The sequence below is a fragment of the Rhinolophus hipposideros genome (genome assembly GCF_964194185.1).
Source record: "Rhinolophus hipposideros genome assembly, chromosome: 1".
Taxonomy (NCBI): Eukaryota; Metazoa; Chordata; class Mammalia; order Chiroptera; family Rhinolophidae; genus Rhinolophus; species Rhinolophus hipposideros.
This window is the reverse complement of record NC_138047.1, coordinates 30,156,559-30,184,012: the sequence shown is the minus strand read 5'-3', so window position 1 is coordinate 30,184,012 and position 27,454 is coordinate 30,156,559. Positions and strand designations below refer to the sequence as shown.

Genomic DNA, 27,454 nt, shown 5'->3' with positions numbered 1-27,454 from the left:
TCGGAACGTGGGCCAAGATTGGCAGGGTGTTTTCTGAACAGTATGAGTGAGCTGGGCCCGAGAGGGGATCCAGAGGTCCCACCCTGAGGACAGTAGTCCCTGTACGATGGATGATCGATCGATTGCAGGGCTGGGCAGCATGGCCATGGCAAGGAGACGGGGAGGCCAGGGTCCGGCTGGAGGTGTGAGGGGGTTAGATGAGCATTTCCTCGCAGGTGAAAGGCCCATCTCTGTGGGAGGAGGTGCTGATACTGGTTCTAACTGAAAAAAAAGGAGGGGAGATGACAGCTCCTCAAAGCTCCTCACCCCCAAATACCAGGACTCTAATAAGAGAGTTGCTACTATAATGTTACCCCCTTTGGGGCACTTATGAGTCCTTTAACTCTCGTGAAATGTTGAATCATGCACATTGAAGACTAAAAGACAAAATTTAGAATATTATTTTAAAGTATTTATTTCCGTACTTCAATCCTAAGATGCCATTGATAGAAGTTGTATTATTTTGTATAATTACTGAAAAAGAAAAAATGTTGCTAAATAACTCTAATACGACATTAATTGTGGATATATCCCAATTTCAGAAATGTTAACATTTGAGAAACAAGGGGCAAAAAAGTTTTTAAAAGGCTGCCTTCCTCGATGAGTAAGCACTTTAAATTAAAGTATTTAAAACTCTCACCTTGCCTGGTATTTATAGCTTATGAAATTTAAGTAGGCTTGAAAAATTCAAGCCTTCTTTCATTTAGTAAGGTAATTGCAAAATCCTTTATTTAAGTAGTTAGCTTCCTTATTAGCTAGCATAAAAAAAGGTGTATTTTGTGTAAGGAAACATTGTGAATATCTGCTTGGCAGTTTAGACATATTTTATGTATACTGTGTCTGTGTTCTTGTGCCCTCACCATTTTTTTTAACTTAATAAGTGTTTATGTGGAACTTGTAATCTTTCTAATAGAGGATTGAGTTTAGATATTGAGAATATAGCAAGTTAAGAAATGGGGAACTGTTCACCGAGGTACATGGATATACAGGAGTCCGAATTCTAAGAAAAGCCGAGAGATGAGGAGAAAATCCACTAACGTGAATATTTTAAAGAATACATAACCTCTTCTTTTTGGGCAATTCTTCTGAATCTCTTAAGTTGACATTTTTTAAGTTCACAATCTTATTTTATGATGATGTGTATAATATGTAGATACATTGATTTACTAACCAGCTCCCATAATCTACCTCGTAATCTAGATTTTTAAAAGTCTAACCCACCTGATAACTTTTAAAAAATGGATATGTACTGATTTGATTGCTATTTGATGAAAGGGAATTTTAAACAGAAAAAGTACATTTAATCCTACCATCATTGCAGTGACTTTGATTTCTTTGTGTGGTTCCCACTGAGACGAGATTGGGCCGTGCTGCTGCCCCGTGCACATTCCAGGCATGGCGCTATTTAAGTGGAAGGTCAGGCTACTTTAAAATAATCCCCCCCAGCGTATATAGTTGAATTTATAAACATTAATGTATTTATGATCCAACTCCACTGTGTATGTTCCACCACCACCTTTTTATTTGGTAACACTCTGTTCTGCCCCTTGCTCTTGGCGTTAAATAAATATTGGAGGTTGTTCCCTGTTGGTACCGATAGCTCTACTGTATTTGTCTTCAAGGTAGCATATTCCTTTGTGTGGAATGTATTTAGCAAAGAGGTGTTTAACTAGCCGCGTGTTAGTAGACGTGTGTTTGTTTTCAATCTCTTGCTACAGTAAATATTGTTGACTCTACACCTTTGTGTGTGCATGTGCAGGTATGTCTGTAAGGTAACTTTCCATAGGTGGAATTGCCAAGTCAGTAACTGGTTTTAATTTTGGTAGAGCCTGCAGAATTGCCCTCTGAAGAGGCTAAGCACCCCACACTGCACCATCATGAAACATGAGAGTTCATGTTTCTCCAAGCCCTTGTCAGCAGACTGAATTATCAAACTTCTAGATGTTTGCCAAACTGGACTCATTGTTTTGAAGTTACCTGTTCGTATTTCGGTGACTAAACGACCGTGGACAGAAGCATTTGACAAGATGTTAATGTATTTAACTGAGGAGATCTGTCGTTCTGATTTGATTGGACTTTCTATTTCTTTTTTTAACAGGTAGTGATGCTTGTCCTAGCTTGGAAATTGGATGCACAAAATATGGGTTATTTTACTCTACAGGAATGGTTAAAAGGAATGACTTCTCTACAGTAAGTCCTGAGACTGCATTGTGGGGGTCCCTGCCAAGCGGTCTGCCTCCTCCCTGGGACCTCAGCGAGCCTGGGGTGGGTGACTGAGGAAGGCCAGGTGGTCTGCGGCCATGGATGTCAAGGCCAAGCCCCATTTTTATATGATGAGGAGGGGAGGGCTATTATGGTTGAATTTGAGCAACCATATAAAGTTTTTATATAATGTATATTTATTTTAGTATTCCTCTAGAACAGCTCTGGCCAATAGAAATATACCAGCCTTTTCTCAAGAATGTGAGCCACATGTGTAATTTAAAATTTTCCAATAGCCACATTTGAAAAAAGTAAAAAGAAACAGGTAAAATTAATTTTAATGTTTTTATTTAACCCCCAAGTATTATCATTCTAGCATGTAATCAATAGTTAAAAAATCAATGAGCTCTTTTACATCCTTTTTTCGTATTACATCTTCAAAATCTTATGTGTGTATTACATTTACGGTACATCTCAATTTGCATTAGCTGCATTTCAAGTGCTCGGTAGCCACGTGCGTGTTTAGTGGGTACTGTATTAGCACAGGGGTAGAGCTTTACAAGCAAAGGCTTATTAGCATCTGGTTTACAGTCAGTGTGAAAAAAATTGAGTGAAGCAAAACTTACAAGTAAAAATGTTTCATATCTTTTATTTTTTATATTTTAGTTTCGGGCAAAATTGGGACTTCTTTACTCTAGTGATTAAAAAGTAGCAATAAAGATTCTGTTGGAATTACCTGACCCAGAATAAGAACAAATCAGTGGTTTTATATGTATGCTTTGTGTTTGTGGTGTGGTGTGGTGTGTGTACGTGTGTGTGCGCACGCATGTGTATGTTCATGTACTGAAAGTTTCATTCAAGAAAACAAATTGTTCTATATTATGCATTGAAGGGTACAGTTGAGGTGGATGACTAAACATTTCAAATGGTATTGGAAGATGAAGTGCTAATTCTTAACATAGTAGCTTTGATCTAGTACTTTGAATCACTTCTTTTCCTTTTCACTTTAACTGGGATTAATAGACTTTGATTTTTATTAGATTAAAATTGGAAATGAAATGGATTTGTTTTATTTAAATAATTTTGGAATATGTCAACTTTCAGTATCATTGTCCATTTGTTATTGATAGTAATGCTTTCTTTATTTGCATTGTTCCTCAGTAGTTTATGAAGTATTCTTACTGTTTTTCCCATCTGAGCCTCATGGCTGCCGAGAAAGATCAGGCTTGATCCTTGTTCATTTTACAAATGAGGAAACTGAGGCTCAGAGGGGATATGTGATTTGTAAAAGTAAGTGGTAGAGATGGGAAGAAAATCCAAGACTTCTCATTCTTCCTGTACTGCTATTGTCTGATGGCAAATGAGTTTTAAGTAAAAGCCAAAAACCACCCTTTTCCAACTACACTTTCCTCTCAGCATGCACTAGAATTTAGGATTAAGTCTCTGAAATCTCTAAAAATTGTATTGTGTTAGCAAACATCTCCTTATGGTTTTAAGCCTATTAACTCATTGTTTTCCTGCCTTGGTTTGTTGCTTTCTGAATAGAGTGAGTACATGATGGCTGCTCTTTTTTAAAGTGTCCGTGTAATGATGACTGCATGGCCATATCAAGATGTTATTTCCAGGCTTCAGAGGAGGCACCATCAACATTTTTTCAGGCACATTTTCATTTTTCTTACAAGTATAATATCCATTTTTGTATAGTTCTGGATTTTTCACATTTGCCTTTACAAAAGAATATTGCCAGGCTTTGCCCATGTGTTTTCACAGCCTCACCACCTGGGAGATGAAATATGCAGTTTCCTGGAAGAGGTCTATATGTATGTTTGGGGTTGAGGGGAACACTCCACAGGCTCATTGTTGGGGACTCTGCTTGCCACTTTGTGTGACACAGGTGGTGGCGTGGGCTCCTACGGAATGCTGCTACTTGGTCCTTGCAGTTCAGAGCGCAGTGACAAGCCTGGTCCATGTAAAGGCATTGAGGAATCTGCTTTCTTTTTGTGATAGGAATCTCTGAGACTGGTTTCCTCATCAACTCGGGAGATAATTACTCAGAATAACCTGTAAGGTTCTTTGTAGTTCAAAAATAGTCCAGTTTCCTGTTTTAACAACCTCAACCCCCCACCCCCTCCAGCCTCCCTTGATTTGTCATTTGTTCAGCAAATATTTGAATGGCAGTGATGTGCCAAGCTCTGTGTTCTAGTCCTGGAGAAAGAAAATCCAAGAACAAGACAAAGTCCATTTGGGGCCGAGGCTTGGAAGCAATGTTCAGGCAAAAGATCAAAAGTAATGAGGTCACTTCTCTTTATGCTGCTTGAATTAACTAAATAAGTACTGCATTGGTAGGTTCGTGCACCCAGTAACTAAGAGAACTCTGTTCAATCATTTATATGCTCTTAAGATAGTAGTAAGTAGTCCATTTTCAAATGATCTGTTTTATCTTCTATTTTGGATTCTTTTGCTTTTTTGCTCATTTTTGGTTTTATTAAACCTGTCCAGTGAACTGTTTTGGTCTCAAACTTTAAAGTGTATATGACAAAATCTGCATTTTCATAAACTAGTAGATTTGATTTAAAGGCTGGTTTTTGTTGTTACTGTACAGTGGGAGTGTGCTAGAAATAGAAAGCCCACGCGTGGGTTTTGGAACCAGAGAGTTCTGAATTAGTTGGCCACTTCCTGGGTGTCTCTGGTAGCATTTCTGAAGGCAGGAAGGTGAAGTGATAAGGTGTGGAGTACGCTTGGGCACTCAGAAACCAGTCTCGCCACTGTCTAGGGGAGTTGTGGGCATGGCCTCCTTAGGGCCGGGTTTTGTGAGTGTTGGAGGAAGTGGCAGCAGCTGGTAGGGAATTCTGTCCCCAAGCTCCCTAGGTCATTAGTCAGAGAAAGCACAGTTCTTGTTTAAATTGACTATTTTATTTATTGCCTTGTTCTAACATGTGGGTTTAAGGTTGCCTCTGATTAATTAAGCTTTATAGGGATATTTAAGCTAAACAAAACGAAGTATGTTAGAGTTATAGCTAAGTTTGCATAGAACTGACGATGGGCTGGGAAATAACCTTTGGGCTAAGTAAAGGGGTGAAGGCCCTTTCTGGGTAATGGGGGGAGAACTACCTTTGATTTTGTAACCTTTGAGGATGATTGCCCTGTTTTCTGTTGCTTCTGCATGCGTTTTGTGGTAGCAAGACTCAAATAAGAAATGATCCCATGATAATGTGTATATTTTGTTTAGGCATGTGATGCCCCATAGTGGTGTGGCACTGTCACTATACAACTTCTATGAGTTTTCTCACACGTGGTACCCAGCAGAGCAGGGGGAAACGGAGTGAAGATGTGGCTGCTTTCGGAGAAATCTCAGGCAGGTTGCTTCAACTTCCCAAGCCTGTTTCTTCACAGGCCCTTTGTTAGAACTAGATCTGTCACCTCTGCAGACCATCCTGTTGAATGGCCACTAGATGGCACTGTATGGTTCAGACAGGGTGACTCAGCGGCCCGTTTCCCTAGTGGGGTTAGTCCAGGGGCTCTGCAGGACAAAGCCCCTTTTAAAGCAGATTAAATTCTTCATTGACAGTGTTATCTCTAACCCATGTAACTATACTTAAGAGATAAATGAAGTGAAAATTTTACTTTGGGCATTTTATGCTTCACAGTCCAGACAAGACTTCTGACCATCTTTTAAACATAGGGACGTCTTTTGCCAGGCGGCTGGACTCACTCCCAGGCATGCTGCAGAACTTGACATTTCGCCTTGCAGCTCTACCCAAAGACTCCCAGCTACTTTGTTTCCTGTTAGGTTATTTAAACGAGTGGTTCCTGCCCTTGAATCTTTTCAACAAACAGCTGCTCTTCCTCTCATTGGGCAGGATTAAACTAACCTGGCCAAAATCTGGCCAATTTCCTGTGGCTTTGGTCTGTAATATTGCTTTCCAGTGCAGGTTCCAGGGACCTCTACCTTATGTTTTAGGGTTACCATGCCCTCCTCTTTGACCCTCCCCCATGTTATAATAAAATATTATTTATATACATAGTAATAAATCAAACCATACAGTAGAGTACCCAGTGCAAAGTAAGCCCTGCTCCCACACCTGCCTCCTAGACTCCCACTTACTGTCTTTTTCTGGGCTCTTTTCTCCTCAGTGGGATTCGGGCACCAGAGCTCTAACTAGGCTATCAGTGTCTCTTTTCTCCCTTCCCTAACCCTTCTCCACGGGGATCCAGAATGAGGTTTTCAAGATGGAAGCCTGATCGTGGTCTCTCCCGTGGTAGGAGGTGGCTTCCATTGGTTCTAGGATTCAATAAAAAAATAAAACACTGTGGGCCACAGAAACTCTTTATGGTCTGGTTCCACCTCCCTTTCAGCCTCAGCTTGTACCACTTCCCTTCTTATTCTACTCAGTCTAGTCACAGTGTTTTTCTTTTAGACTTTGGACTTGCCATGCTTCCTTCTACCACTAGGCCTGTGCACATGCTGTTACTTTTATTTGGAAAGCCCTCCCCTCCAAAAACAGGGAATCGCTGCTTGTCTTTCAGCTATCAGATTACGTGTTAGTCCCGTAAAGAAGGCTTCTTGAATAGTCTAATTAGACTTCCAGAATCATTAATTTTAATCTTTTTTTTAAGTTTTGAAATACTAGAAAGAAACAAGGACATTCTAAATTGTTATACGAGGTGTGATCAAAAACTATGGTGAATGCTTAAATAACAAAAATTTATTACAGTAAAAGATACATTGCCATGAATCCCTCTCAAAACACTCCCCCTCGCTTCGAACACACTTATCCCATCATTCTTGCCACTTTCTGAAGCAGTTCTGGAAGTCCTCTTTTGTGAGTGTCTTTATTTCATCCTGTCATGACAATGTTCCGTGTCACGCGTCGCTTCTGATATGGCAATTACTGTCAAAAACATAACGGTGTGTCCTTATCCACGTTATTACCGGATCTGGCACTGTGTGGCTTCTGGCTCTTCCCCAAAGTCAAAATGACCATGAAAGGAAAATGTTTTGAATCGATTCACGACATCGAGGCAGCCACAGCAATGCAACTAAAGACACTCATGAAAGAGGACTTCCAGAACTGCTTCAGAAAGAGGCAAGAACGATGGGATAAGTGTGTTCAAAGTGAGGGGGAGTATTTTGAGGGGGATTCATGGTAATGTGTCTTTTACTGTAATAATTTTTTTCTATTTAAACATTCACTGTATGTGGTAATCACACCTCATAGACTCACAGAAATGAAACATTTGCTCTAAGTTTTGGCTGTTAGAGATTTTATCTCAATAGATTATGGAGACTTTTTTGTAGTTAGCTTTCACAAATTTATTGCTAAAAATAGATCTGTGTGCTCTATTATGGACCATATTTTAGTTTATAAAGTACAATATTTACATTGATGATACTTGTTATATATATATATATATATATATATGTATATGTATATATGTATATTATCTATACTTAGTAACAGGGAAAAGCTTTATAGAGAAGCACAGGGAAATACGTCCAGCATTGAAAAGCTTTGATATTGCTGGTGAAAATGGTGACTCTTGGTTCTCATTTTTAAGGGCTAGATATTACAAACTAAATTAGTTTGTAAAAATAATCAATTAGTCTACTTCCTTAAGAAAAATAAACAGTGTGCCACTTACCTATAAAAATGGGTTATCATCACCAGGGCTCAAAAGAGAAATAGCTGATTTCAAATCTAGGGTAGAGAAAGTACAAGGTGAGCTGGAATGTCTGTGTCAGAAAGGAGGACATGCTCCAAGACTGAGGGGGCATGTCAGGAGGACCCTGGCGCCCGCTTGAAGGAGCCGCTGTCCAAATGAGGACAGTTTGGGCATAAAAAAGAATAAAGACAGTCATAGATTTTAAAACAATGAAAAACAAAAATCCTGAAGTCCAAAAAATAAGTGGTGAATAGAACTCTTCTTGATAGAAAAATTACAGCAAGTAAGTGTAAAAGCATGATAGAGGTAGAAAAATCACCATTTTGTATCTTCAAATGTAAAATCTGAACAGACAGTTATCACCAATGAATGCTAAAACCACTGGTGAAATGTTGAGGAACAGGATTCAGAGTCTCAAGATATCATCCTACAGATTACGTGCTATTTCAGAGGAGGAAAAGGATCTTTAACTGGGGCATCTGATGGGCAGTACCCTAATTAAGTGAATCAGCTCAGCGTCACCAGTAATGGGACAGACTGAAGTTACCAGCCTCCTTCCTGGGGTGCACGGAGAAGGGCATCACGTGTAGTGAGTGTTCTTACCATGAGTGTTCAACCTGAATATAATCATAGGGAAATTTTCTGACAATTTGAGATTCTATAAAACAGCTAGTCTGATCTTTTCGAAAATGACATTGTCAAGAAAGACAGAAACAAAGCAGGACACCCTTCCAGAGACTAAGGAGACATGACAGCAAAATGTATAAGCTGTCAGTTGATTAGATCCTAGTTTGGAAAAAAAACAAAACAGCAGTTATAAAGAAAATTGGGGGAACAATTTGGACTTTGGTAATGTGGGTTGTATATTAGCTAAGAAACTTAACACTGATAGAATATTAAGAGTGATGGTATTTAAGTGTTTAGGAGCGAAGTGTCATTAAGTTGGCAACTTACATTTAAATGGTACAGAAAAAAGTGTGTGTATGAGAGCACAAGTGTGACAATGTTCATTGTGAACTGAGGGGATGGGTATATGGGTGCTTATTTAGTATTCTTTCAACTTTTCTATACATTTGAAATGTTTTAAAATAAAAATTGTACGAAAAATATCAGTCATCCCACAGATACGTTCCAACTCGAGGGTTTTTATTCTGTCTTTTGGTATTGTGTTTTATATTACTGCCCCAATTGAGAAAGAAAACTCAGGTTATAATTTGCCTTTGTTCTGTTTTTCTAGATGTGATACAACAGAAAAACTCAGACATACTTTGGATTACTTAAGATCATTATTAAATGATTCTACAAACTTTAAACTTATTTACAGATACGCGTTTGACTTTGCACGGGTGAGTTCTCTGGGGCCTATCGAGATGTTTCCCTCCCCCCCCTTTTTTTGCCTTTTGAGGTTTGTTTTTACATACTACAGCAAAGAAGTTAATAAGTTACTCCCAGGATGTTAGTTCGAATTTCTTTCTACGTGTACACTTTCTAAACTAACTCTGATTCTGAGCAAAAAAGTAGTATGATAAGCAAAAAGCTGTAGTGACAGACCTCTCGCAGCTCTTGCTTAGAAGTAATTTATAAATGGGCATGCAATAGACACTGTTCTGAATATCTCTTAGATAAGGTGGTAAAACTTTTCCTTCTCATGAAACAGCGGATCTTCACCATTGGGTTTACTAGAATAAGCTAATCAGATCTAATCTGGTTTCACTTTGGTTGCTGTATTGTATTTGGACAGCATTTGAGTTTCAAACTTAATTTCAGTGAATATTTATTCAAATGTAATTTCTAATCATCATTTTGAAAAATGGTCATCTTGTTTGTTACAAAGTGAGCCAGGTCCAGGTATGTGACAGTGGTTCTACTGGAGTGAAATCAAGTCTTGTTTTTCAGCCTGGTCACCATAGGTCATAAGTGCTGAGGCCCCAGTTCCCATTGTACTCATTCACACACAATCAACAGCCCGTACAATTACACTTTATTCAAACATGGTGTTTTCTGTTATGTTGGTATGTTTGTTGAATTTGAGTGACTAGGCTTTCTTGATTGATTGAATTTTTTAAATGAATTTTTTTATTAAAGCAGAGAAGTTAGTGAAAAATGATTTTTTCTTTCCTACCCCCGTGCTGATTTTTTTCACCTGCTTTGGCTCTGCTACTTGAGCACCAAAGGTTTATTCAGTGGTGAATTCTCGTGTGTTAGTATAACACATTTGTAGTTTTCTGTGGTGTCCTCATTCGTAAATTTTTGCATAATTGCAATTTTCAAATAAAATGACAACATGCATGGAAATTTATATAGATGTTAGAAATTATATGGTAAAATTCAGATACAGAGTTTTACTAAATGGCATTTGTGTAGTTATATATAGATATTATTTGCCAGATGCTTTTAGAAAAATGCATAGTTTCTAGGATTAAATATTTTATTACATGAGATTTTTTTTTCCTCCCAAAGTCAGCTGTTTGTTACTGTATGGGTCAAAGTTTGTTTAGAAGAAACTTTCTAGAAAATAGGGCTTATATTCTAACTTTACTGTGTGGGGGTCAAATTTTCCCATGTATCTGCTGCGTTAGACCCAGGTTCCATTTTACTCCTTCCTGGCTTTTATTCATCCTCGGTCAGTCCTTTGGTTGCCTCTTTCATGGTGCTTCTGCCACCGCCTTGCTGGTTGAGGCCCTTGCTACTCCTTGCCTGCACTGCTACAGTACCCTTATTTCCACATTTTTTCACTTCTCATCCAGCATACACATGAGCAGGGTGTCATTCATCTTCCTTCAGCCCTAGGGTCACTTGGCCACCTTCCACCTCACCGAAGCCTTTGGTATCTTCCCTCTGCCTGTATGTACTTCACCGTATGTCCGGTGGTGCAGTTGCTCCCACAGCAGGCAGAGATGCTTTCAGTGTACTTCACAGAGGAGGAAAGTGGGTTTCGGAGAAGTGGAGAAATTGGACCATGGTCACATTGTTAAACAACAGTATACGCAGGACTCACCCAGGTTCTGGCTCCAAGTCCAGTCTGCAGGTCAATCCAGGCTTACAATCGAGTCCCAAGCTCCCTGTCTTATGTATGTGATGCCTGCGACACTTGTGTTGTGGTGAAGTTGAATTAGCTGTTCACTGAACCTGCCACCTACCTTTTTGGTGGGTTCTGCTTTCTGTCTTTCACACACTGGGCCTCCCTCCGCCTAGAGCCGTGTGTGTACTCGCGCAGCTCTCTCCATGTCGAGCTTCAGGGCCCAAGCCCCTCCTTCCACTTTCACACAGCCTCCCCCTCCTCCTGTCCTGGGGTCGTACTGTGTCTTCACTTACTTAAAGCTCCTATCTCCTCTAGCTTGGCTTTGGAGTTCAGGTAAAGGCCTCAATTTTATCTGCCAGATTAAGGGAGTAGTGTTTTCTTTCTAGGTATCCCCTGTAGCAGCCAGCAGAGTTCTTTGCTTTTAAGGAGAGTATCAGTTAAGATCAGTTTTACATAATGATGAATAATAACAACCACCATTCAGCTAAAATATACTGTCACACGAATTTGTTATTGAATCCTTTTTTGTTTTGTTTTGTTTAGCTCTGTCCCACAAGTTTTGAGATGTTGTATTTTCGTTTACATTCAGTCTAAAATATTTTCCAGTTTCCCTTGTGATTTCCTTTTTGAACCTTTGGTTATTTAGAAGTGTGTTGTTTGTGTTATTTTCCACGTATTTAGGATTTTCCAGGTAATCTTTTTATTATTGATACCTAGTTTAATTCTGCTGTGGTCAGAGAACATATCCTGTATAATTTAAGTCCACTTAATTGTATGGAGGCTTGATTTATAGTCTGGAATATGATCTGCTGGGATGAATATCTTATGTGTACCTGAAAAGAAGGAATATTCCCCTGCTGTTCAGTGGCGTGTTTCATAAATGTCAACTAGGTCACGTTGGTTGATAGTGTTGTTCAGTCTTCCGTGTCCTTATGGATTTCTGCCTACTTGTTCTATCAGTTACTGAGAGGAATGTTGAACTCGCCAATGATAATATTTGTCTTGTCACTTCTATTGTTTTCTTTGTTTGTTTCATGTACTGAAGCTCAGATATTCAGTTTAGATTCACTTAGTATTATGTCTTAAAGAATTGACCCTTTAGCATTATGAAGTGTCTCTTTATCTCTGGTAACAATGCTTGTTTGAAGTCTACTTTGATACAAATGTAGCCTCTCCAGCTTTCTTTTGATTAAAGTCTGCAAGATATGTCTTTTTCCATTCTTTTACTTTTAACCTATTTGTGTCTTTATATTTAAAATGGGTTTCTTATAAATAGTGTATATTTGGGTCTGACGTTATCTGTCTTGAGATGCCTAAACCATTTATATTTAATATAATTATTGGTATGGTTAAGTTTACATCTCCTATCGTGCTATTTGTCCCATTATTTGTCCTTTCTCTTTTTTGTGCCTTTTTTCTTCTTTTGATGATTTAGTTTGGATTGAGTTTTTGCTTTTTTTTTTTTTTTTTACGATTCCATTTTATTTCCACTATTGCCTTGTTAGCTATTATCTGTGCTTCAGTTTTCTTGCAGTTGCTATAGACTTTATAGTATTATATTTAAATTTTCACAAGTTTTCTTCAAATAATATATACCACTTCATGTATAATGCGAGAACCTTTACATTCGCCCTCCCATACTTTTTGCTGTTATCATACACTTCTATGTATGCTGTAAATCTCACAGTATATTGTCTTAGTCTAGTCAGGCTGTTCTAACAAATACCAGAGACTGAGTAGTTTATAAACAACAAAAATTTATTTCTCCCAGTTCTGGAGGCTGGGAAGTCCAAGATCAAGGCCTGGACAGATTGGATGTCTGGTGAGAGCCCGCTTCACTTCCTGTAACCTCACAGTGTCAGAAGAAGGCAGGAGGGACCTCTCTGGGGTCTCTTATAAGCACTAATCCCATTCATGAGGGCAGAGCCTAATCACCTCCCCAAGGCCCCACCTCCCAATACCATCGCCTTGGGGGTTAGGGTTTCAGCATAGGAATTTTGGGGGGACACAAACATCTAGATCATGGCATGTGTGTTATCATTTTGGTAAAATTGTGTTTTATATTTACCCAAATATATATCATTTCTGTGTTCTCTATTTCTTTTGTACACATCCAGATTTCTATCTGGTTATCATTTGCCTTCTGCCTAAAAAATTAACATTTCTCATGGTAGAGATCTTCTAGTGATGAATTCTTTAAGCTTTTATTTTGCCTTCAGTTTTGAAAGGTACTTCTCTGCATAAAAGATTCTAGGTTGATTGAATATTCTTTCAGTACTTTAATCTTCTCTCTCCATTGTCTTCTGTCTTTGGTAGTGTCTGATGACAAGTCTGGTGGTGGTCATTATTCCTTTGAATGTAATGTTTTGTTTTATTTTCTGACCACTTTTATTCTCTTCATTGCTTTTCAGCGAGTTGATTACAATGCGCCTTGGCAAAATTTTATTTGTTTATTCTGGTTAGGGTTTATTGAGTTTTTCGGATCTGTGGGCATATAGTTTGTATTAAATTGGGAAATTTTTCAGCAATTATTTCTTCAGATTTTTTTCTGTTCTTCCTCTGCTCTCCTTCTGGGACTATAGTTATACCTATACCTATGTTTGATGCTTGATATTGTCTCACAAGCCGCAGATGCCAAGTTGAGTTTTTTCCAGGTTTATTTCCTTATCTGTTTCCTTTTGGGTAGTTTTGATTACCATGTCTTCAAATATTAATCTTTTCTCCCACAGTGTTCTCAGTATATTTTTCATTTCAGATACTGTTATTTCTCGTCTCTGGAAGTTCCATTTGGGTCTTTTTTTCTATCTTCCATTTCTTTCTTCATCATCATATTTTCCTTCACCTTCTGGAACATCCAGAATATGTTTATAACAGGTATAGTAACAACTTTGTCCTTAGGTTCCATCATCTCTGCCATTTCTGAGTCTCTTTCTATTGGTTAATTTCTGTCTTGGCCATGAATCGTATTTTATAGCTTTGCATTCCTGCTAGTTTTGTTTTTTTGTTTTTTGTTTTTTTTAATTGGATGCTGGGTATTGTGAATTTTATGTTGTTAGTTGCTAGGGCATTTTTTTGTATTCCTTTAAATAGTGTTGGCTTTTAAAGTTTTTCTGGTGTATAATTAAGTTACTTGGAATCAGTTTGATCCTTTGAAAGGGCTGGTGCCAAGCAGCCTTCAGTCTAAGGATGACTGAGCCCCACTCGTAAAACAAATACTCTTTGAGGAGTCTACCACCCGAGGCCCTATGCATTATGAGATCTTTCCACTCTGGCTCTTGGGAATACAAACTATTCCCAGGCGCTGAGAATTTCTGTTTACTGTTTTGCAGTGGTTCTTTCCCCAGGCTCAGGTGGTTTCCTCTCTCATATGCAAAGTTAAATCTTTGGCCAAAGATTGGGGAGATACTGTAGGTTTCCAGATCTTTCTTTGCTCATTCCCACCCTTCAGTTCCCACCCCGCAGCTCCCTCTCTGCAGCTCCCTTCCCTCACCGCAGCTCTCTCCCCGCAGCTCCCATCTCGCTAGTATGTTTAACCACGGATTATGGTCACCTTTGCCTCCTCGAACTCTGTCTTTTCCACCCCAGCAAGGCTATGGGGCTCCAGTTGGGTTCCCCCATCCTGTGTATCCTGGAACTACCTCCATACAGTTAGGTGGTTTCACTGTAGGGCTTACTTTGTGTTTCCTTTTTGTCAGGGGTCATGGTCTTGTGCTGCCTATTGTCCAATATGTGAAAGTCATCATTTCACATCATTTTGTTTGGTTTTCTGGTTTTTTTGAAGTAAAAAGGGAAATCTGGTTTTTCTTAACTCCATCTTGGTTAGAAGCAGAAGTCAAACTGCTTTTTATCCTTCTAATCTTCTTTTTCCTACTAGAAAAAATGACTTCTAGAGGTAATAATTTATAATGAACACCTTTTAAAATCAAACTTTTAATGGAAATTATATTTTCTGATAGTTTTTATGTCCTAAATATTCTCTATCACAGATAACAGTGGCATATGTTAAATATTCTGAATTATGCTTTAAAATACCAAGAAAGAAACTCTAGTACAATACTAGAAAATGATAAAACGGCCCTTTTAACATCCTTCCACCCAGATTGTACTCCTAAGGGTGGGATTATTTTTCTCTCTCATCTTCAAATTTGTAGCCAATTAAAAATATTATTTGGCTATAAAGTTGTATTATTTTTCTCCTAATTTTACTTTGACTTGAACTTATTTATAGTGTTATGGATATCATAAACTCTTGAATTTTACAGCTGAAAGAAACCATGAGAAATCACTTGGTCCAGTTTTGTCATAATGCAGATGAATAAACAGAGCCAGAGAGGAGAGGATAACACGCCAAGCTCTGCCCCTGAGGTACAGGCGGTTGTCCTCTCCATAGCGTCACACCTTCCCTGACTCACAGCTGCCACCATCCTGTGGCATCTTGTTAAAGGAAGGCGGGGGGATATAAGTTCAATGGCTGAAATGACCAGTTCGCTCATACAAGTGAAATTTTATTATATAAACAAATATTAATGTATGATTTCTTTAAATAAAACAGCCATTTCTTTTCTTGATTCTTTTGTTTTAAAAGGATCCAGAGAAAATAAGATTGGACAAAAAGAATGCGATAAAAGACTATAGTATTAATGTTTTGTTAATAGGGGAATAGTCATTAAATTCAATGAAATCTGTTTTTTTCTACATTCTCTGTGGCAGAGGCTTAATGTTCTTAATATACTCCTATATACGTGTTGACTCATTATGTTGTACACTTGAAAACTAATATAAGATGTCAATTATACTTCAATCAAAAAGTACTCTGGTTATTGCAGACACACACAGATTTGCTCAGCTGTTAACTTGTAAAGCTAACTGGACTGTAAGGCACTTTACACTGAAATCTCTCTTCCCTCATCACTTCTCAGGGAAGCGAGATGGTACGTGAAGAGCCCAGGCTTGGAATCAGACTTCCTGGTTCGAGTCCCAGTTATTTACCTATTATCTATCACTTAAAGACTGTCATTTTAACTCCCTGTGCCTCAGTTTCCTTATCTATGAATTGGGGATAATAATGCCTATCCTGATAAGGTTGTTGTATTTGATAAGTTTAAGGCACTAGAACAGTTTCTGGCTCAAATTAATTTCTTAATAACAGTTAACCATAGAGTTAGAAATAGTTGTTGAATTACTCTTCACTGACATTACTCAGGTTTCTGCAAACCTCAAGTTTCAAATAATGACTTATTTTCCAAGACTAGTGCGTACAGTAATAGAATCTGTACCAAATAAAATGACAAGGAAGGACTGTGTCAGTTGGCAGATTTTTTTTGTTTGTTTGTTTTAAAGGAAAGGTTAAGCTGAAGTAATTGCCTTGCAAATATTGTGATCTGTAAACTAATGCTGGATAAGTTCTAAGAGCATAATTATTTAGATTCATTTTCCCCAGTGGCAGATACTCTTGGGTTTTATGATTTTTTTTAATGTGTATTTTAAAAAAACCCTCCCTTTCAAAAAATTGATTTGCTATATTTTCAGTTTTACAAACTGACTCACATTATTTAAGATTTGAGTTAGAGCTCTCTAGTTTTGCCTTTTGTTTGTTTATTTAGGTAGCCGTGTCAAGGAGGTCTGTATTTTCTATTTTTTGTAATCCCCTCATCTCAGATGAGAATTCCATGATATATGTCATAGGTCTTCATTTTTGTCCTTTTGATTTCACATACCAATTTTGGACTTGGTTGTCACCTTTTATGTTTGTGAATCATGGTCACTTATATATTGTTTCTTGAGTCCAACCAGTTCTTGAAAATCTTAGGAATTTTGTTTTTCTGTTGAAGATTTTTTTCTTTATAATTTTAATAATTAAAGGTTTCCCTTTTTACATATAAGTCTTAAGCTATTAAAATTTTGTGAATATTGGAACTAGACCATCTAAAACAATTGGGAGGGCCTCTGAATAGTGTATCTGGATACCTTGATAGTTGAGGATTCATTTTTATGGTATCACTTATATTTACATATATACACTTACTTATTTGTTTCAGTTATTGTTTCTTAAGTCATTTGTTCCATTTAAGGAAAAAATGTTTAATTTTCACATTTTATAGGAAAACTTATACTAGAACAAAGGCAATTAAAGCAATATTTTTTTCAAATCAGATTTTAATGAAACTTTATTATTCTCTACTCCGCGTTAGCTGTTATTAGTCTTTATCTTAGGGAGTGCATTTATTCCATATACAAAACATAACTTTTAAGACTATTCACAATAGGACCCTTTGGTTTTGCAGATGCACCATTAAGAGGCCAAATTTCAACTGTAACTGCTCTTTAATCTGTGTTTAAGGAAGACAAGGCAGAGTCTAGTTGTGTATTGCAGGGGGTTGGTACATCTTTGGTGTACAGAACCAGTTCAAGTTTCTGCCATTTGAAAAAATACAATTGTTTTCAAATTTGTTACCTTAGAAAATTAAAATTTATGAAATACATACCAACATATGTTGGGTCAATTCGTGGTCAGGGAGAAGAGTTTCATTTCCTCTCCTTTCACCTTGACGGTCCTTCTGGGGATGCTGACTCTTGACAGTCTGTCTCAAGGTACTTTCTGCTTAGATTCTGACCTGGGGATGCAGGCACCTGCCCCTTGTTCCACGGGTACTTTGTGTTCCCTGAGCGGAGGGTCGCAGGGTTGGTGTTGACAGTGTTCTCTCTTAATTTCCTGCGAGGAGCCTCTGGATGTCTTTGCTGTCCTCCTCGAATTAATTAAGGTGATTTTTTTTTTTTTTTAATGCCTAGCATCCTGGGAGATTGATTTTACTTTTAATTGGGAACCCCTTGGTAGAGAATGCCATTGGGATCATTGCTGCAGAGAACCCCCTGGGCATGTCTCCATTTTCACATTCAGTAGATGTTTGCGGTGAGATCTCAGGCCTGTTGTTTCCAGGAACTTTGAATGTTTCCAGTTATGGTCGTTTGCACGTAGCCTCAAATCCACCCCCAGGCAATGCTGGTTGTCTATCAGCGAGCGAAAAGCCACTGTTGGGATCGTAAGTGCATCCATAATACCTTTCTCTTATTTGCTAGGCAGAAGATGGTGTTAGTGCTTGTGAGCTGCTGGCTGGCACCTGTGCAGCGCAGGAGTGAGTGAGTGCTGTTCAGCTTCCGGTCCTGTGAGTCTGATGCCTTTCCTCCCTGTTGGGCATCACTGCCACACACATGCATCGAAACTTCATGATCATCAGTTTGTCAGATGATTATATTGTTCCAAAGAGTCTGTCCAGGTCTTTTGTATCTTTTTTTTTCTTTTTTGTCACCTTAGTGTATGTCCATTGTGGTGGGGACATAGGCATTAATGGTATTGGAAGAAGGCACAATATGTATGGAGCCAAGACCAGCAATTTTAGGTTTAGTGAGTGATTGCAAACTCCCAAGGGAAAGCTTTTCCCTGCCACCAGTGTCGTCATCCAGTGCTGCCTGAGCTGCTGTTCAGCAATTGAACTTGGGCCCAGTCCAGTGGTGCTACTTGTGTTTTCAACAGTTTATTCGTTTTTCTTGTGGATTGCTTCATAGTGTGGTGCGCTGTTGCTGTCTGCCACGCCTTTGTGACAGGGTAAGATGAAGGTTTCCATCTGCTTGCACCATGCATCTCAGAAGTAGAAGCCCTTGGAATGCAGCGCACCAATGAGGCTTGGTTGGCAAAGGTGGACAATCTCTAGGGCACCTTCTGTATTGTCCTCCTTTCTGTTGGGAATGAATCCTGCAGCCCTGAGCAGGACAGTGTGCACGGCCAAGGGACAGGCAGAGAGGGCTTTGGAAAGGAGGCCCCACCCCACCTGTGTGCGTGGAACTGCGAAACTGGGACACCCTGACTGTCACCAGACAAGTTGTGTGGCCTGTGACAGAGGGGGTGACGGACGCGGAGCCATCTGACCTGGTCTGTTCATGAACAGCCATTAGTTTTTATCACTGGGACCAAAAGACAGACCGATCATACATCTTCCTGTATCTTCATCTATTGTGTTTGCTGCTGTTGAGTGAGGCCCTTACATTTGCTGTATTGTTTAAGTCCTTCACCTTTAAATTCAGTGTCAAGGCCAGAAATTCTCTGTGTACCAAAGAGCACTCCACTGTTAGAGTCCTGGAGGGAATAATATGTTTTATCAGGAGGTGTGTGTGCTGGATATGTGGCTGCCAGTGGTGGTCACAGCATCATGCGGGGACATTCAGATTCCACCCCAAATGGGATGGTCAGGAACATTTTCCTGTTGTAAAAAGTACTTTTGCAAGTTTCCACTGGCATTGAGATACCACTTGGAGGCGAGCTTTGGATATATAAGGCTACCCCTTCCGGCCCCAGGTCCTCTGTCCCTTTACGTAGAAACTCCCCACTTGTAGTTCCAGAATGGGAACTTGTAAGAAAATTGAGAATGAGAAATTAGGATCGTTAATTGCAAATATAAGTAGAATGAGCTTAATCTGCCCATATTCAAGTTTACATGACATTTCTTTCCTGGCTTCTTTATGAAATGTTGTCTTTCACTTGGTTACTAGGAGATACCACATCTAACAAATCCAAGGTAAGAAGGACTGTAACAGGCAGACTACTTTCCCCCAGACTGGGTGGGTGAATACACCCTCTTACTTGGAATCTCCAGAGCCCAATATTTATTATGAGCTGAATTTATAATTCCAGTATTTAGGTATAAGAAAAACATTTACCAATGGTATAAAATTATTAGAAAAATGATTTTTATTAAGGGAACCTGATTCCTAAGCATGGAAATTGAAACCTTTAAATTTCATTTAGTAATGGGCTTTGGGGGTGAACAATTAGGATTTTGATAATTATCATAAATGTCAAACAGCGAGTGATTGAATTATAGATTTTTATTTCTCCCATGAAAAAATCGTAGATGACGTTGATGTTACATTAGGGCAGTCATTGAATTGAAATGAATCTTCCTCATAATAAATTCATGTAGTAGCAGAATGATCCAGCCCTCCATTGTGTTTGACTGCCCCCCCTCCCCCACCTTAGTCTTGATCCAGGGTTTTATGGTGTATGATAAATGACAAATGAGCTGTTGACTAATTTCTTGTTGAAGTGAAGTAGAAATTTGGATTACGGGAATTTATTTGGGGCATCGGGCTCATTCTTGTTTTTGTTTGTCAAACAGGAAAAGGACCAGCGCAGCCTAGACATAAACACTGCCAAGTGCATGTTGGGACTGTTATTAGGAAAAATCTGGCCCCTTTTTCCAGTTTTTCACCAATTCTTAGAGGTACCAAATTGTTATTTTATGGAATATATGTTTGCTTGCTTAGAACTACCAAGTGTACTTTGTTTAACCATTTTGTGTACTTTTCTGTTTGTTGCACTTTTCTGCTTATAGGAATTATGGTGACGTAGTTGCTGTCACTCAGCAGCGACCTGTTTTCTCTGAGCCTATCGTGTGTGCATTTCATGTTGTGTGGCCTCCCCTGGGGCAAATGCATCTGCCATAGCTGCAGCTCTCCTGTCTTCTCGCTCTGCCCCATTGTAAAGGCTGTGCTTTTGTTTAGATGCCCTGCTCCTTATAACAATAGTAAGACAAGGTTTACTTTCTTTTGTGGCTTTACATTAATTCCCACTTTTATTAAGCAAAGTTTAAAAAACAGCTCTCTGCCTTCTTGTTAAAAGAAGTTTGTCATGTAGACTTCTTTTATCTCCAAGTAAGTTGGGGACCTTGAATCAATCTACGTGTTAGGCAAACTGACAGTTTAAAAATCTCTTCACATTTGTATTAGCAATAATCCAGCACTTTACTCCATCATTATTTGTTTGCTTTAAGTATTAATAATAAAACTTGGAGCTGCTTGTTATTGGGAGCTGGTTTTGATGCAGTGTAATATTTAGGATCTGACAGTACTTGAGATGTAAGTTTGAGTAACTTGGGTTGTCACGTATAGATAGCGTCCTTCTTGCCATCCAGCTCCAAACCCCTTTTAAAAAAAATGCCCTTTGCTTGAAAGGATTGAGTGTGTTGGGTCTTTGAGGAAATCCTGGGCCTTTCCCCGACTCCAGTTTCACTCTTGAAATCATCTTTCTTACCACTTACTGTATGTAATTATCTGGAAAAACTTCCAATTGATAGGATTCTTTGAGGACTGTTATTAAAATTTGCTTGTAGCATTACGAACTGGAGAACTCTTCAAGAAAGGTATAAAAACTAGTTTTAATATAAGACGTATTTGTTTACGTGGTAGTTCATACCTACAAATGATCTGTTCTGATTTCTCTGACAACCTTATGAAATGTTAGCGTTATTTGGAAAATGAGTAGAAACAGGTTCTTGTTCTCAGAGAGATTAACAGAATTTGAGCCTGAGTGTGAAACGTTCTTTAGCTGATTGGACTTCCCACAAGTCCAGGAGCCTCACCAACTGTTGCAATGACTGGATTTTGCTTTCAGTTGCTTAGAAAGTTAAACTTGTAGTCCGTGCTTTGTTCTCTTTCTTATTTGCTTTTTTCTTTTAAAAGGACACAGTAATCTGTTCATTTGAGCTTTTCTTGTGTTTGCATCCTCAAAACCGTCGGCTCAACTCTTTGCTTTTTATGTGCTTATGTTGTTTTCCAATGTTTCTGATGTTAGTAATGGTTAGGATTTAGAAATTATTGTATCTGGCTTTTATTGTCGAATCTTTATACAGGAATACTGTATTTTAAAATATACATGTGGCATACTTCTTTTCTACGAGGAATAGAAAACTACTTCATGGCTATTCTGATTCCTTTTTGATCAGATTCAAGTTTTGAATTATTAGAACAGTAATTTTCTTCAACGGCTAGAGCACCTAGCCTGAGACCACGTGTAGCACTTAGTAAGTCCTCGTCCACTGCTGCGTGTACTTTCAGCTGACAACTTGACAGTGAGCTTGCTGGTCATATCAGGGCTTATTCATGGAAGCTACTCTTTATTTAGCACTTACTTTGTGCCAAGCACTGAATGAAGTGCTCTACATAAATTACATAAGTTATCTCTTTTAATCCTTGCAGTATCTCTATGAAGTAGGTATTATCCCCATTTTTTATAAAAGGGCTTTTGCAGTCTAGAAATTTCACTTCTAGGGAAATAAAACTGTGTTCTTTTGATGTGCTTATCATTTTGTGTTGAGCCCCCATAATATTGTTGTAATGGAAATTGTCATCTTAAGTTCTACTCTTGCTCTCTCTCACCCTTCTCCTAGATGGTGCTTAAGACACCACAAACGGAAAGAGTTAACCTTCATGAAATGTATATTAAGTTGATTCATACAGCAGTTGAAACCGTCCTATTTTTTAATTGTGTCAGTAATTCATATTACTTTTCCCTCCATCAGCAATCAAAATACAAAGTTATTAACAAAGACCAGTGGTGCAATGTGCTAGAGTTTAGCAGAACAATTAATCTTGACCTCAGCAACTACGATGAAGACGGAGCGTGTAAGTACCGTGCTGGGTGTTCTCTCATCTCCCCCATGGCTGTACATTTGCTCGTCCTTCTCACTGTGAAAAGCCTCAGAGCCGTGCTGTTTTCTCTCTCTCTCTTCAGGGCCAGTTTTGTTGGACGAGTTTGTGGAGTGGTATAAAGAGAAACAGATGTCCTAGGACTTTATGCATAGCAGCGAAAGAGTCACTGTTACCACAGTTATGTCAACCATTAGCCATAAATCGCTGTTTGTATCAAAGCGCATGCTGCTTTTCTTGCACTGTCTCCCTTTTGCAGGGACGTTTTTTGGTGTTTGCTATGGAATGGGCCAGCTCTGCCTGCTGTGTAGCATTGTTCTCTTGGAAGGCTGCTTTGCAGTTTGTATTTACACCACAGATTGGTGAACTCACCAACGTCCTCACTGTGATTATGTGTATATTGCTGTTTAAATTTTGTATATGTGTATAAAAAGAAAAAGCTTCACCTAGAGATTATTTCTGCAAAAATGTATTGTAAAAATAATTTTGTGGCATATTTCTAGTCCCTTTTTTCAAATGAACCAATTACACTTTATTTGGTCTCAAATGTAGCATTTCAGAAAACAAGACAAAACAACTGTTAGCATAAGTAAATGTTGCCAGAATTCACCTTATTGTTCAAGAGGCCAACTTTTGGAAGGAGGTGGGAGTTATAACTTTCAAGAGGCAAATGCCAAATATAATTTGGTCTACTTAAATATTAGCATTTTTAAATGATGAAACTAGTATTTATTTGAACATATAGACATGTACTGTGTCACAAATCATTTCCACAATGCAAGGTATAGATTTTTCTTTTCTAATGTTAAAAACTGTAATTTGAATATAGGTACAAATGAACAAATTAAAATTTCACCTCTTTTTTTTTTAATGATATGGGTTTTAAACTCTTGTAGTAAACTTTCTTGAGTTTTTTTTCCCCCTTCTTTTGCATTCTTCTTGTCAGTGTTTGGTCTGCTGATGCTTTCATTGCCATTCTAAGTAAAATTTGTTTTTCCTCTTCCATGAAAACCTCATGGTTTGCTGGCATTTTATAACTGCAGAGCACTTTTAGTTGTGGCTTGAATTTTTAGTTAAGCTTTCATGGTGTCTAATTTTCTAGTTTTTTGGAAAAAGAACTCTATTATAAGTGAGAGGTGTTTTGTTTTCCTTTTTGTTTCTTTCATGCTAGGCTTTTCCTGGCAGAATGTCCACTGCAGGCAGTGGACATGAAACCACCAGCATTGAGCTAATAACTTATCACACGGCAGGCCCTTTCCTGGAGAGGCCACTCGTCATTACCTGAGTAATTTGTATAGAAAGTTGGTAGCCATTATTTATGTGGACGAGGAAAAAGAGTACACAGGATGGTATTTTTAGGTTTGTATTTTGTCTTTTCTCGCCCCTCCCCTTGCCTTACCCTTCTTGAGGAAATGTATAGATAACATGTTTCCCCCTCAACTATCTGGTGCTATTAAGTGACTAATTGAGTCCCTAAAGTTTTGTGAAACACGAAAGTCTAATGATTTAATCCAAGTAAAAAGCTAATGGTGCATCTGGACAAGTGAATGTCTGTAGTTGTGAGCAAGATCCATGATTGACTATATAACGCTTGGAAGAGGTTTGGATCATTTCTAAACCTGGCCGAAAAATCTTCTGGATTAAATGTGAACCTTTAAATGGCATTAAATCAGAAAAGCACACAGACAATGCTACTTTTGACCACTATTTCACAGTTTCTTTGCAAACAGTGTTCAGATTTTCATATTATTTTTTTCTCTAACTGAACCACCAAAGACAGAAATTTTGTACGTATATACAGTGTGTGTGCATACACAAAATCACGATACGGTAGAATGAAATTACTTCCTTTTTCCACCAAATAGAAAGGTTTGGTTTGCTGCGAAATAAACCAGAAGTTTGAAAAACTCCATAGTGATTAAGCATACTTAATCATTCCTTGTTTAGGGATTGTAGACTCCCTTCGACTTTATAAATTCATACCAGTTTGCACAAATTAATATCTGAAAAGAACAGAAGATGTTAACGGCAAGCACAGCTCTCAAGCCCAGTGTATTGAAAGGTTTTCGGTTCAGACGGTGCTGTTCCAGTGGCGATTGGCCACCGGTCGGTTCAGATCTGTGGAGAACTTGATTCATTTTCAAAAGTAGCCTGTAAAGTTTTTTTTAAAAAGAATCACTGTAAAGTCAACAGTTCTTAAATTTGATCAACTATAAATCACAAATGAATATACAAATATAACTCATAGATGAAATTATTTTAAAAGTTATTATTAGAAACTGGAGAATTTTTTAAACACTAAGCACAGTTAATCCTAAATTAGAGGACTGTCACAGGGGAGAGATGGTACATTTCATCCACAATGAACATTTTGATAATGGGGGAAAAACCCAAGTGAAAATGATTTCATGGTGTAGAATACAAAAGTTAAGTATTCCAAAGCGATATTTAGAAAACTCCAAATAAGCTTAGAAACTCCTTTGAAAAATAAAGCTCTGTGACTGCAGAGTGCTTGCCCTTGGTTTTCTTGAATTTATGAAGTTATTTTTAAGGGGAGGAATAAGGGTTAGAGTAACAAGATACCTTTTCTTAAAAATGTCCCTAAATTACATACAATTGAGGAACCATCAAGCACTTACTTAATGGCTAATATTAAATAAATTAGGGTGCCTTCTTCTGGTTTTTCTTTATTACCTAAGTCTACACCCTTTATCTCTTTCTGTTGTGTATTGAACTCCTCATTGCAATACCCTGTTGTAACAGAATACAACTTTTAGATGTTTACTGCTGCAATAGGTCACAAATTTCATTATTTGATTTGCCGTGAACACCCACTGTAATGTTACATGCAGCTTTTTGGAAGCGAACTCTGAATTAAGTTGTTACAAATCTTACCAGACAGACCTTCACGTTTAACAACAGATTTCTGTTGCCTCTCAGTCTCCATTTTCAGTGCTTTTGAAGTTTATACACAAAGCTTTAAAAGTTCATTTTGTGCCCTTGGTTTTTATTCTTACAACTGCTAAATACCTCTGTAAGCCTTACCTTTTATTCTTTCATATGTTGTATAATAAATGTATAGAATTCATTGACCAACTAAAATGTTGGGTGTCTGTAAATGAGACCAAAACGTGGGTTGCTTTTTTCATAAAATAATTTTCCTTGGGGGTTACTGTTAAATGAACAGCAGCTAACCTATAACTGTGAATGCTTCATGTCGTCAGTATTTGCATTACATTCATGAACGTGTGCAAGTCCTGTGACTCCCAGCTTAACTCACATACTGTTATGCCACCTAACTTGAGTACAGCAAACTGGTTTTAGGTTTTAATGTAATGGATGTAAAATGATATCCCATAAATAAAAAGTATTTGTGTTTGGTTTCAGAACTGATTTGTGAATTCTTTCTTCTCTTCTCTGGCATTTAAAGTATTTTGTTTTTTATTCTTTTTCTTTTCCCAACTTTTTATATTGAAAAATTTCAAAGCATAGAAACAATGCAATAACAATATAATGACCACCCGTCCATACATCTACCACCTGGGTTTTCCACTAGTTAGCATTTCTGTACCAGAGAGAGAGAGAGACAGAGAGAGAATATGAATTTCTCTCTATATAAATAGAGAGCTATAATTTTTTCTGAATCACCGGAGAGTAAATTACATTATGACACCTTATACCTAGTATTTCCAAACAAGGACATTCTTAGGACCACAATACAGTGACCACACTGAAGGAATTTACCCCTGATGCAATTCTATTCCCCACTGTGCCTCTAGAGTAAAATCTCAGTTGTACCGATAATGGCCCTGCAACTATTTTATTTTTAATTCAGGGATAAGCATTTCATTTAGTTGTCATGCTTCTTTAGTCTCTTTTACTCTGTAACAATTCCAGATACAGTGCAAACACTCTTTGGCCAACTAGTGATTTAAAAAAAAAAAATGTACTACCATATGTTGTATCTTTCTAAACATTGAGCCGATAATAGAGTGCTTACTGTGTTCCAGGAGCCAGGCCGAAATGACCATTTTTACTCCCTCCAGGGCTCCCACCCAGTTAGTCTGTAAGTGGGTGTCAGCCCTCGTGCCCAGTCTCTGAAGTTGTCTTACACTAAAATGCCAGCTCCTCGACGGGGACCACATACACGCTCAGAAAATGTATGTGGAAGTAAGCAAGTAACAGTTCGCACGTGGCAAAGAATTGTCAGGACATAAGAAACCTCATGTAAAGATTAATCAGGAAGGACTGATACAGACTTTTAAGATTTTTGGAAGCTTGAAAGCAAGAGGGGAAGTAGGAAACAACTCCTAAAAAACACAATCCAGAATCCAGCTGTTCACTGTTTCCATTGGTGATGTTGCTGGTTCTTTCAACTATTTTGTGCCCAACGCTGAGGATTAAACTAGGAAAGTATTCTTCCAGACACCTGCAAGGAGAGGGAATAGATGGCAGGTGGAGATAAAGGAAAAAATTAGCCTAAATTGATAGAAAGGAGTGGAAGGTGACAAACCTTAGGATGGGATTCTTAACCTGGGCTACAGCACACGAGGCTTATTAACTTAGCATAGGAGCTAGGAAGGCGAGATGTATTCTCTGGGCAATACTTGTAGTTCACGATAAAATTAACAGGCGTTGAAAGAAAGTTCTCTGGCAATGTAATTGGAATGAGATAGACTGGGGAGAGAATAAATCACTCATGTCTACTCATGAGTAGACAAAAAGACCCCAGCTGAGGTGCATTGCAGACATACCTATGTAGGAAGGAAGTTACAGGAAGGTTGCTCTAAACAAAGGGCATTTTTAAAGATAGTTTTTTGAAATAATGGGATGAAGAGGAAAGTGAACTGAAAAATGAAAAGCATTATCTACAGAAAAAAATGGAGTTCATTGGGTCAACCCTGGAGCTACAGAAGTGAGGGGAATGTCAGCTACGTCTGGACAGCAGTTTGCTTGATTTGTTGGAACCTCTAGGAAGGCAGGACACGTTTCCCATGGTGCTGTAATGTGCGTTAGGTCTGAAGTCACTGAAGTGACTCATTTGGATGT

At 38.3% G+C, this 27,454-nt stretch overlaps 1 protein-coding gene across 1 annotated transcript in view; it reads left to right on the top strand.

The window, feature by feature from the left end:
* The window catches only part of DCUN1D4 (defective in cullin neddylation 1 domain containing 4), a gene marked incomplete at its 5' end in the record, with an annotated part of 66,675 nt that extends 40,881 nt beyond the window's left edge, over window positions 1–25,794 (top strand). Inside the window, 5 exon segments of the mRNA XM_081059618.1 lie at window positions 2,138–2,229; window positions 9,143–9,251; window positions 20,098–20,202; window positions 22,279–22,381; window positions 22,491–25,794. Coding sequence (XP_080915744.1) covers window positions 2,138–2,229; window positions 9,143–9,251; window positions 20,098–20,202; window positions 22,279–22,381; window positions 22,491–22,546 — 465 coding nt within the window. The 3' untranslated portion in view covers window positions 22,547–25,794.
* Window positions 25,795–27,454: the final 1,660 nt, after the last annotated feature.